The sequence below is a fragment of the Amborella trichopoda genome, chromosome 12, assembly GCF_054954075.1.
Source record: "Amborella trichopoda isolate Santa Cruz 75 chromosome 12, AtrichopodaSantaCruz75HAP2 v2.0, whole genome shotgun sequence".
In the NCBI taxonomy this organism is placed as follows: Eukaryota; Viridiplantae; Streptophyta; class Magnoliopsida; order Amborellales; family Amborellaceae; genus Amborella; species Amborella trichopoda.
In genome coordinates this window covers 38,609,589-38,622,497 of record NC_142347.1, presented here as the reverse complement: position 1 = coordinate 38,622,497, position 12,909 = coordinate 38,609,589, and the positions used below count along the sequence as shown (strand labels likewise).

General features: G+C 36.4%; 1 protein-coding gene across 10 annotated transcripts in view; it reads left to right on the top strand.

Moving 5' to 3' along the window:
• Window positions 1-12,259, top strand: part of LOC18446885 (P-loop containing nucleoside triphosphate hydrolases superfamily protein) — a 47,021-nt gene extending 34,762 nt beyond the window's left edge. For 4 of the 10 annotated variants that reach the window (XM_006856990.4, XM_088853721.1, XM_088853723.1 and 1 more), the window contains 7 exons: window positions 261-434; window positions 7,064-7,159; window positions 8,530-8,670; window positions 10,017-10,099; window positions 10,449-10,486; window positions 11,027-11,244; window positions 11,680-12,259. In XM_006856990.4, the coding sequence (XP_006857052.2) occupies window positions 261-434; window positions 7,064-7,159; window positions 8,530-8,670; window positions 10,017-10,099; window positions 10,449-10,486; window positions 11,027-11,244; window positions 11,680-11,772 (843 nt within the window). In that variant the 3' untranslated portion in view covers window positions 11,773-12,259. Of the gene's footprint in view, window positions 1-260; window positions 435-7,063; window positions 7,160-8,529; window positions 8,671-10,016; window positions 10,100-10,448; window positions 10,487-11,008; window positions 11,245-11,679 lie in introns of all 10 variants that reach the window. The other 6 variants (XM_020675193.2, XM_088853720.1, XM_088853722.1 and 3 more) reach the window with 3 other exon arrangements.
• Window positions 12,260-12,909: the final 650 nt, after the last annotated feature.

Here is a 12,909-nt window from a genome sequence, read left to right as displayed (position 1 = left end):
TGTTTGTGTGTGAATGTGTTTGTGCATACCTGCTTGTGGATCCATGTATTCATATGGTAATTTGTGTTTACGAAATTTTAAATGAACTTAAAAATATAAACAATTTTGTTTCTCTGTTTTTCTAATTGGTTTTTAGTTCTAAGTTTTAGAGAATGATTGGGAAGTGTGTGTTGTTTCTTTCCTGATAATGAACTTCCTTATGTTATTTATTTTGACACTGGAGGTTTTGTTAAGTATTCTCATGTTTTTGGGTTTATCAGGAGTTCAATGCAGGACTATTTGATTATCTGATAGCAACTGATGTTGGCAAATACCTGAAGAATGAAGAGTCTCCTGGGAAAATTTCTGCTGTAAAATCCAAAAAACATCGGAAGCCACTTTTGGATTCAGAGTTTGGGGTGGCCAGAGGAATTGATTTCAAAAATGTCTATACGGTATGTAAACATCTTTTTGCAAGAGAAATGTTTATATGGCTAATGATCATTAGGACTCATCGAGTAGTCACCACCTCTTTTTTTGTCTTGCTGCTTTGTCACATCCAATTTCTAAAACCTGGATGGGTGGGGTAGATCGCCCATGTACTGATCCCTATTTTGATTGGCAATCTGGTGAAAACTAAAAAAGAAAAAAAGAAAGAATGAAATAAACGGTATTATAAATAATATGGGTATTATATTTTACTCAATTGGAAGAACTGAGTTGCCTAGAATGTGAGGCTTCGAATGAATCGTCTTGTGTTCAATAATAACATTATGAAAATGGATAAATATATAATATGTAATATGTATATTATATTCATAGTTTATGTATATTATATTCATAGTACATTCAATATTAATATTATATTGAATATATTTTGTTGTATACAAAAATATGGGATTGCATACTATGAGACTTTGTTTCTTGGTACAAGGACGTTATGATCATTTTTAGTCATTAGATGTGAAAATCCAATAAATGGAAGTGTGTCACAACATTCGAGAAATTTTATTTTGGAATTTGTGCCCAAACAATAACCCAAATTTCAAATGTAATGGTCAATGATGGCTGTGACCTCATTGTACATATTTCTTTTATATATATCTTTTAAATGTTGAAAAAATAGAGCACTAGGAGGGTTTGAACCTTCGGCCTAGTGTTTACAAGCCACACGCTCTAGCCAACTAAGCTATTCCATCTTAGTGTATTATAATCTATATATGAGAATATATAATGGCCAAATAGCCGATTCCTACCAGGAATCTCGACGGTCTTGAACTGTTCCCAACCAGATCGGGGCAATTTCAGTCTCTGGTGACGACTAAGAGGAAGTACTTTGGACTAATTTTCTGTAAGATTTATTTATCAAATCATATGTTGTGATATTATTCTATGTGAGGGGTCTGTATGAGAAATGGGCAATATGTTTGAAATTGTGCGCTATATACTCTGTTAGTCTGTGCATGTATTATATGAGTTCTGTTATGCAATAGAAAAGTTTGAAATATTGAAAATTCATATTGGTTTACATGTTTAGGGTCTTCACTTTCTTTCTTCCACACCCTTGTTCCCCCCCCCCAAATAACCCACACCTCTTCCCCTCTTCTCTCTTGAAATGGTAAATATTAACCATCGTTTGAGAAACCACTTGTTTGAGAAACCACTTGCTTGTGGACATATCTAGGTAGATGGTCATTCATAAGCTGGATATGAAATGGTACTGTCAATCACTATGTGATGTGTCTCACAGTTTTATAAAGTCCCTCTTCTTGTATATTGGTAAGTACGGTTTACAATGGAAAGTTGTGTGATAATCCATAGACAAGATTTATTTTGAGTTGGATATTTTGACACGACTCGGGTGGATTAGTCTCAAGGTTTCAAAAAACGCTAGGCAGCCCCTAGGCGGCCTACCTGACGCCTAGCGCCCAGCGCCTAGGCGGGCGCTCAAAACCTCGGGCTCCCAGCGGTGCAAATTCTTAGTTTTTTTTTTTATATTTGTTATCCAAATGCACATATATGCATATATTTGTGTCAAAGTTTTTAATTTATTCCAAAATTTGAACCATACAAAACATTTAAAAGTCTAATAGGCTTCTGTAAGGTCTCCAACTCTCAAATTAAAATTCTCCATATTGGCATATTCCATATCCATAAAATAAACCATAATAACATCCAAGATTCCAAGTCTCTAACTCTCCAAGTCATCAACAAACTGACTTCCAAAACTATAGAAAAACTAGTAAACCACAGTACCACATAACGAAATAGTCAAAAAAGGCAAAAAAATTACAAACCACTTAACTAAATAAAAATCGTTCAAACTCCAAATGTTTAAAGCTTAAACCAAGATGATGCAATAAAGTATTAAAGTTACTTCAAACGAAGAGAGAAGACAATCAAGACATCAATAAAAATCAGAATCATCATCTTCATTGCCTTCATCTGCATCAGAATTGAGGCCGTCATCATCAGAATCATCACCCTCTTCAACATATTCCTCTTCTTCCAGAGATTCTTCTGAATCGACCTCCTCTTCCTCTATCTCCCTCCGTGAAGTACCAGCAGAAGAAGTTGCTCGAGTGGCCCTCCTAGGATCAGAAGCTTGCCTTGAAGCCTCCTTGGCCATTTTCCATGTCAAACCCTCCCCAGGGAAGACCTCCTCAGTACCAGGGTCACTAACTAGCCAATCTGAAGCATTCTCCATGTCTTTCGAAGAGATAGGGTCCTTCTTTGGCTGGTTTTTCTTCTCCTTGATCCTTTGATTCTCACTAACAAAAACCAAGTCATTGAGCTTCCTTTGCTAAGCCTATTTCTTCTCTTTGTATGCACCTATAAGGAAAAATAATGCATAAGTAGCTACTATAGGTCTATGATCTTCTTACCTTTTATGAATCTATATTACAAAATGAATATGAACTTATAAACAAAAAAAGCATATAAAATTTTATTCCTTTAAAATAGTAAAATAGTAAAATACCATTTCAAACGAACTCCAATTGCGCTCACAACCAGAAGAGGTAGTTGTCAAACTCAAGATCCGCATAGCCATCTTCTGGAGGTTTGGAGCGCTACTCTTGTCTCCAGTATTGGGCTGCAATATGTGGGCAACCTTTATAATTAATTTAGGTATTTAACGTTATCAAAACTTTAAAGAAAATTATAAATTTATATTTTATAAAACAAAAGTACGTAAGTCAAAAGAATATTATCTGGTTCGTCTTTGTTTCTCTGCCTTAATGCCATATCTTTCCCGTATGACATCAAAGAACACTTGGACGAAATTAGCTCTTCAATTGATATCTTATCTTGGATATTTGGATCAGGAACTAATTTCTCAAGGCACTCATTAAAACCATCCATAATTACCCCTTTTGACTCAATATCTGCATCTGCATAAAAGAATTTGGGGTTCAAGTAGTACCCCGCTGCATGCAATGGTCTATGGAGCTGCCTATTCCATTTATCATCTATAATCTCCCAAATTGGGGCATACTTTGCTGCATCATCGCCCAAATTCTCTGCAATCTCATTCTTAGCCCTTTCCATTGCATCATTTATAAAGCCCATTGAGGGCTTATCAGCATCAACCAAGCGCAAGACCTTCACCAAGGGAAGAAATACTAATATCGCACGCTTCACCCCACGCCAAAAATATTTTGAAAGAAAAATATCTCATGTCTTCTTTCTCTTGGCATCTCTGGACCACTTACACCTATTCCACTCCTCAGAAGCAAACATAGACCTTAATGCGATCCTCCGCTTATACATGCTCTGTAGACTAAGGTTGGTAGTGACAAATCTAGTGACCCCAGGCCTCACTAGCGCTCTCTTTTTTTTAAACTTGCACATCATGCTAAGGGTAAGTATGTCACTGTATATGAAGATTGTAACCTCCTTAGCTTTAAAAATAATTCCTTTAATAGGAGGCAATTCACCAATTGCCTCAAGCATAAGATCTACGCAATGTGCAGCGCAAGGAGTCCAAAATATGCGAGTCTTCTTTTGTCGAAGCAAATGACCTGCAGCTAGATTGGGAGCAGCATTATCTGTGACCACTTGAATTACATGTTCGTCCCCAACCTCCTTAATACCCTTATCAATGAAAGAAAATATATAATACTCATCATGAACATCATTGGAAGCATCGATTGAATGCAAAAAAACTGTACCCCTGGGACAATTTACTAATAAATTCATGTTACTCCTCCTATCACGCCACATAACTGTCATCAAAGAAACCCTAAATTTAGCCCATCCCTCCTTATGAGTCTTGAGATATTCATTAGTGTACTCGACTTCTTTCTTCAGTAGTGGCTCTCCAATATCATAAGGAGCTGGATCTTTCAAACCTGGCCCAAATTGCCGAATTGCTTCCAACATTGTATGGAAGCTATTCAAACTAGCAGTGTTAAAAGAAATGGCCGCATGGTAAAACCACCGAGCAATATACTGAATCACCCTGGCTCGATCTTCCTTTTTAAACCTATTTTCAATTGTTACCTGTTTTTTCCCCTTTCCCTTGCCTTTCTCAATTACTGTCTCAGGGCTAGGTTTAAAGAAACTAACTTTAGGCCCTCTCGTACGAGCCTTCTTAGACCCAAAATCCCTCTTGGTTTTAGAGCTCTGAGTATCAACCATGGCTACCTCTTCTTCCCCCTCTTCATCATTCTCTTCTTCAGTTTCAGTATTGTCATAAAAAATATGAACCCTTGACTTTAATTCTGCTATATCTTTTTTTTTTACAAATTTCCTTCTTTACAAGATCTGGGACTTTCTTACGTGGGGCGACATGACCTTTAATGCCGACAAGATGTTTCTTAAATCTATTTATGGCTGCATTAGAAACATGTCCACAGAAATTGCACATAATTTTATTTTTGTCATTCTTTTCCTGGTTAACACAATATTTCCATCCTGGATCTCCACTCCTAGTAGACCCCGTGGAAGACATCTCAAATTGAAAAAATAAATCTCAAATAAAGATTACAGACTGACCTTTTCTACCCAATCTCTGATCTTCGATGTTGGCTTACTCAGTCGAGCTACGAATCAACTTAAAAGTCTTCTAATACCACCAATAGCACCCTAAAAATAATTTCAATCAGAAAAACAAACTTTTTCAATCCACAAGAAGTATTTTTGATTCTCAGCAATTGTTTAAGATGGAAGGTTTCTTGTTTTTTATTTTCAGTTTGGGGTTGAAAATAAACCCCTAAACTTATTTTATACAAACTTGGGGGTCAAAATGACCCCTTTTGCCTTTTTGGGCAAAGCTAAAAAAAAAAAAATCGTAAACTGTGCTGGGCGCTCGCCCAGGTACAGCCACCCATGTTGGGGTGCCCAGGTCCAGGAGTGCGGAAAATTGTTTTTGGGTTCCTAGGCGCCGGGCAGTAACATTGATTAGTCTATGACTTTGGGGCAGATCTGTGGGACTGTACTCCAATGATACGAAGTCTAGCTTAAAGCTCAATCCTTCATCTGACACTCCTAGTGGGCTGGTTGAATATCTGAAGCACATTCATTCTTCTATTGAATCTACTGTACGCAATGCGCCTGGTATATCACTAGTTCTGGTTTCTTCATGTTTTCTTTTCTGAGCGAAGCTCACATAGGGAGGTGGTGCCTGTAGAAATTCAAAACAGGTTAGGGCTCTAGAATACTTGACACGACTGTGGTATATTAGCATATGACTGAGGCGGAGCTGTGACAGTATACATCAATCACATGAAATCTAGCTTGAAGTCTTGTCACACATCTGATACGCATAGTTGTCTGGTTGAATCTCCAAAAAACACACCCATTCTTCCATTGAGTCGACTGTACACAATGCACTAGGCATATGAAGTGCAGGTCTGTTCGTGTTTTCTTTTCGAATGGAGCTCAAATAGGAACATTGTGCCACTAGTAATTCAAAACAGGTTAAACTCGTTGCATAGTCTAGCATCAGATGGGAATTTTCAATGTGTGTAGATAGGTAAATAGTTCCAACCACAATTCAAACAACTGGATGCAACTTCTAGTTGCGAGTTCTACTAGTCACCCTAAATTTATGTGTCACAGTCACGATAATGCGAGAAAGGCAAGCTGTGTATTCATCATTTCGTCTCTCTCACCAGGTTTAATTGAAATGCATTAGGGTGCACACCTATGAATGTTACTTCTTTGCAGAAGCACCAAACAACACTTCGTAGGGGGTCATGGCTGTAGTGCCTACAGCCAAATTGAATCTAATGAGAATGTTCAAGCATCACTCTGAACAATTTCACCGAGCCCAAGTCATGATTTATCTCTCTCTCCCATTATTTTTATCTATAATTCCATATTCACTTCTCAGTTTGTTCTTTTTATTTTTATCAAAGTCCTTGCAATTCTATTCTGGTTGGGCACTCTCTGTTTGTTTGGTCCTCTTATAAGTTTATTCTGATAAGAACTAAGAATTTTTTTTGCTGGTCCATTTACTCGGTTTGCTAGTCTCCCATGCTGAGATCTATTTGAGATCTCAATTGATAGGCGTTGCCATTATTCAAACCGAGCCTCCCATGCTGAGATCTATTTGAGATGTCAATTGATGGGCGTTGCCACTATTCAAAGAGGAACCTACTTTCATACTAGATATCTGGACAGCCAAAAGGAAATCACTTCCAAAGAATGGTGATCACTGCACTTGTCCTAGAATGATGGTAGCAAATTGCCAGTTCAATTTCCACCACACAGTGTGTGCACTAAAATGATCATTTCAGAAATTGTTAACATATTTTGGGGCACAGTAGGAAGAATATTAGTTAAAAGCTCATCTGAGTGCTGGGATGTACGGGAATCATGTGGACTTACTATATAAGCATTTGGTTTTGCCTCTGATATCACTATGCTATATATCAATATTTACTTGCTCTATTTTTTATGAACTTTTGATAATATCTAACATATGGGAATCACTGGCTATCATCAGGTAATGCCGAGTCCTGGCTGTTGTGCGTAGACTCTTTATAAGTTCTTTGCTACCAGACGATTGTATAATGTGTGAAAGTGGTCTTTCGCTATTTAACAATTACTGTGTCTGATCCCTGCACCACATTCCCAGGTTATAAATTTTGACATGCCTCGAAATTCTTCTGGATATGTTCATCGGGTTGGACGGACAGGAAGAGCACTCAACACTGGGGCATCTGTTTCTCTTGTGAGTTTTCTTTTGCGTATATCTCTACCTGTGATAAACGTAATTACTTTGTCGTCGAAACAAATATTTAGAAATTCACTGAGTCTACGCGAGACTTGCACAAACTGAGATGGCTCAGCAGGGCTGGTGGGTCTGAATGACTGTTATAGGACAGCCTAGTCTCATAGGCTTCTGTTGAAATTTCAGCCTTAGCCTGTTGTCTTGCTAAGACATGGCTGTTACCGTGCTGAGCCAGAGCCAATCAAAAGCATCAGTGGAAGCTATGTCGTATCATATTTATCTTTGTGGTTCTTATCCGTTCTATTTAAAGGTGCTCTTAAATTGTCACTTCATTGGGTAGTAAGAAATGAAATAGTTTTTCTATTTATAATTTTCATTTCTGCACACAATGAAAATAATTTCAGGTGGCATTAACTATCTTGTGATTGATGTAGTTTGGACATCATATTCTCAAGACATCATGGATATCCATGGAGTTGTATTTGTAATTGAATGGAGGACTCTTTCTATTTAGCATGGATTCTCGTTTTGCAATTTTGCTCCTCTTTTAATGTGACTGTGACATAAAGTCAAAGTTTCCTTTTGCCTCTTTGTTTTTGGTCTTCGGGTGGAAGAAACGAGAGGAGCGAATACACTGCATCGTGACTATGCTGTTTAAGTGCAGTAGATAATATTTTGGCCATTTCTTTAAGATTACTTGTAAATATTAAATAATCTTCTTTTTTTATTCAATGTGTATATATATATATATATATATATATATATATATATATATATATATCTTTTGAAATTGTAATGCTATTCTCATAATAGTGTTCTTTTCTTATTCAATGTGTGTATTATATATATATATATATATATATATATATATATATATATATATATATATATATATATATCTTTTGAAATTATAATGCTATTCTCATAATAGAAGTCTCTTTCACAATTCTTGATTTCCAGACCATAAAAGCAGAATTCATGATATCTAAACCTAAAAGCAACATATATAGTTAAACATTAAAAAAAAAAGCAACATATAATTTGGTACCATTCATTAAAAACTTAAAAGCAACTGGCATGTTATAGTATTTTGGATTTTAAATAAAACTTAATAAAACGTAAGAATACGTACACTTTCAACATAATGAAGGACCAAATTGGAATTTCCAAGTTGTGAAGAAAATAATGAAGGTAGAACTATCATAATGAAGGACCAAATTCGAATTTCCAAGTTGTAAAATAAAAGAATGAAGCTTGAGCTATTAGATGTATAGTATCGCCCTTCGTTATTCTTTCAGCATTATGAAAATTTCAGTGTTCTTTGAAGCTCCATTAACTAAGTCTATTGGCATGCATTCTACTGTCATTAGGTTTCTGAAAATGAAGAGGAGGTTTTTGAAGAAATCAAGTCAATGATGGGTGACAATTCATACCAGGCGGCTTCAAAGTTTATTGCACCGTTCCCCTTACTTACAGAGAATGCTGTAGAGTCACTACGCTACAGGGCTGAGGTACGCACTGCTTTGTTTGTCTATTTCTAACTTTAGCAGAGGTCCTGCTTTTTCTAGATGGATAGGAAGTTTACATGTAACTTTATATTTTGATGAATTTGTTATTGTTCTTTTATGAGATTTTGCTACGTCCTTTTCTGCTTGCTGTAACTGACTACTAGAATTCTGTAATGCTTTTGTTGCAAATTAAAACTACAGTTTGCTGTCTTTCTAGTAAGTGCCTATCAGTGTTACCGGAACTGGAGCAGGCATCAAATAAAAAGTGTCTTGTCTGGTTTTCTAAGGTAGGATTAGTGGTTGCCCAGTTGGACTGTTTTTTATTTTCTATACAGAAATTGGAGAAAATTTTGAAAGATGAAACGATAAAATAGTGATTTATATACATACGGATGATTTCTAAAAGGTTAGAGAGATTATTTTCACATAGAGAGAGATCTTCCTGATGGAGTGAGAGAGCTTCATTTTCCATGGCGAGGGAGGGAGGGTCAGCTCCCTTCTGATGGTGGGTGTTTTAGATATCAACGTATAATGCTCAAACTAAAACAGGCCAAAAAAATTAGACCTCTATAGAGGGGGTCCAATCCGTAACCAAAAAAGCCAGGTCCTATTCTGGTGGTTTACCTGGTTAGTTGGGTACATGGTCAGTTCCGTCCAGTTCTTGGACACTGCACCAATCTGGTTAAAGGCCCTGTTCCAGTCGGTTCCAGTAGGATTGTCCTGTCTGGTCCAGTTGTAATAATGCTGGTTCTTATTAATGTAAGTAAGGATGCAAGGGAATTTTTTAAATCAATTGAACACTTTGATTACCCCCTGGTTCTGTGAAATGCTCAAATTGTTTGAGAGACTGATATTTTCAGTTCTTTCTTAAGGCTATTAATTAGGGAAAGTCCACTATTATCAAATGGGCTTGAAGAATCATAGTCCATTGAGATCACAATTGTTCAGTGTTATTGAAGGATTCCTACTTATCTCTATGACCGTTCATCATTTGATTGGAGGGTGGTGACCGTATTGTACTATGGTTTTCAATAGGCCATTGCGTTTTGTATACTTCCCTAAGAATATTTTTTTTTGATATATATATATATATAAAATTGAACTTGAGTTTTTTTCATCATTTCTTTTTATCTAATACTCCATTGTTGGTGTTATATTCTATTCTCTTTTCTTTTTTGTGGTTCATTGATTTTCGAATTGTTTTGTGTTTCATAGTTCTTCATCGGCTTTTATCATTTGTACCCAATTTGTAGACATGAGCTCCGTCATTTTTAAGCTTAATTATGTGGAGACTTTGTTCTTAAACTCGGGCTTACATGATACCTCTAATGAATTGTGGTACTCCACAGGATGTTGCCAAATCTGTAACAAAAATTGCTATCAGGGAATCACGAGCTCAAGATCTGAGGAGCGAAATTATTAACTCTGAGAAGTGAGTGCCCCATAGATCACGAGGGCAACCCCCTTTGTTTTAAATGGTGATTTGTGGAACTGTGGTGTTATGCAATGCTATCCTAGGTGATTATCATGAGGTTCTTCTGAAACCATGCTTTTTGGAAGAGAACCAAGAGTCATAGTTGCAGATGACACTTTCATTCAGTTTCATGTCTAATAAATGCATTGTACACACTTTCATTCAGTTTCATGTCTAATAATAATGATCAGATGAAAGGAATCTGATCGTTATTATTTTTGCATTTCCTTATAAAGAAAATAGATTGGTGGTATTTTTCCGTACATGGTTTGGCTTTTACAAAGTCTGAGATGTTATTTTTATGCAGGTTGAAGGCTCATTTCGAAGACAATCCTCGGGACTTGGGTAATAAATACTTATCATTTTTCTCTGTTCTCCAGGACATAAAGAATGGTGGAAATGAGAGAATGTCTGTGTTATTATCTGCATTATAAATATTTGGGTGAGGTTTGTATAAGGTTGCAACCTTACAATCCAATTAAGGAGCACCTCTAAATTTTATCATGATTGTAATTTTGGTATAAGAAATTCTTTGGATGGCTTGATAATCTATTTTCATCTCAAATTATAAAATTTTAAACTTTAAAAATGATTCAAGTCAAGTAGATCTATAAACACATGAAATCTTGAAAATGGACGGTCTAGATAATGAGTTGGAAGATATACTATTTCACGGATTTGAATTTTTTTTTTTTTCATATTCATACATCTCGAAATCGAGATGATCAATTAGAGAGTTTTCTAACATCAAAACCACCTTATATGATGGATTTTTGAGGTGCACCTTAATTCTACATTTTAAGGCTGCAACCTTATATAAACTTTTTCCTAATTATATATTACTTCCTAGATTTCTATATGTGGAAGTGTGCTTTCTCTACACAGAACTACTGAAGCATGACAAGGTGCTTACCAAGAAGCCTATCTCATCGCATCTGCGCTCTGTGCCCGACTATCTAGTGGACCCTACAACACATGAAGCTAGCAAGATTGTTAAGCTCTCAAGGGCAGCAATGGGCCAGAGTGACTTAGGCCACAAGAGGCGGGGTAAGAAAATAATCAGGGGAAAAAGTAGAGATCCTCTCAAAACCTTCTCTGCGCAGGTACGAAGTGCTGGTTTTTGCGTTATTGAGTGTGTGCGTGTGAGAGAGAGAGGCTTGTGGCATTTTGGACATAATACCATCGTGCTTTTTTTTTTCTAGAGAGACAAAGAGAGGCTTGTGGCATTTTGGATACAATACCATCTTCTTGCTTTTTTTTTTACCTAGGGAGACAAGAGGCTTGTGGCATTTTGGATATAAATACCCTCTTCCTTCTTTCTTTTTATTAAATTTGCATATGTTGCTTTTTCTTATTTCAAATTTATGACTGAAGTTCTGTGGCATTTTGGCTGTTTTACTAAATTTTTTTGTAATGGAATATTTTTTTTCTTAAATTACGTTTGTCAACAACTAGTGAAACTGACAAAGAAGAAAAAGTTGGGAGGAGAAACTCGATTGATCTGATTTGCTGTAATGTTCTTTTTCTTCATGGTGCAGATTCGCAAGCAGGGTTTGGCAGGAAAGGGGGAGAAGAGGGAAAGAAAAGGAGCTGACCAGCAAAGACAGAAGATGTCAAGGAAAGCTGATTGAAACCTAGTTCAACAAAAGTCGTAGTAGTGCCATATTCTTATTTATTTGATTTTATGGCTTCAACAACATCATGGGGATCATTCCCTGCAGTTTTGTCCTGATTCATGTGGATGAGTTGCACTCCATGCTGTTCCTGTTTGTGTGCGTGTGTGTGCGCGTGTAGTGTGTGTGTGTGTGAGAGAGAGAGAGAGAGAGAGAGAGAGAGAGCAAAGTTGATTCTGTTGTGAACAGTACAAGTTTGATCGAATGTCAAACTCAAGAAAATACATATCATGATAATATGAACTATAGAAATATGGAAAGCCGAACTTCAAATTTTGGAGCATTTAAAATGCTGTTTTTATCGAATGCTTCCTGGATCTGAAAAGCTAGCATTGATCTGATATGTAATGCTATTGGCAGGTACATTGTTATTGAAAGTTGGGAAAACAAGATGGTATTTGATGTTTTTTGCTTTGAATGGAACATTTAATCTGAGGACACAAAATATGAAACTTAGTGGACTTGTGATGGATGTGTTCTATTATTGAATTTATTAAAATTTGCCTGAAATAATGACTTGAGTTGGATGGAATGTGCGACCTCTTTGATAAAAATTGAATATTTTCATGGCACACCTCCATATTTTAGAACCCCATCAATGGATTATTTAGTATCAAATTGAGTTTTCACTAAGATTAGAATCCAATGGGTAACCCAAGGTCAACGCCAAAAGTCCCACACAACGACTGGATGCATTACCATTATTATCCGAGTTTCATCCCAATTGTTTGATGTTCGTTAAAGCTAGGAAATGTTTTGTGGAAGCAAATGCTAGTTGCTTGTAGATTTCAAGAACTTAATCAGAGGACCCTCGAGGTATATCCAAAGGGAAAGAGGGAATCAATGGGAGAGCGGACGACTGTGTTGAAAGAATGCAAATGGATACCGAAAAGTCACACGATATGAGAGAAATGATAGCTAAAAACAATGAGAGCTGAAAGGATTATTTATAGGATACACCCAATGGAAGGAAAGCTAAATGACAACGTTGGCGGTAGCTCTTAAAAGCACTTGGGATAGCTGGAATTGGAAGAATAGTGAGATATAGTGATATATACTCTAGGGAATTTCCTTGGGAAATGAGGCAAAATTAAG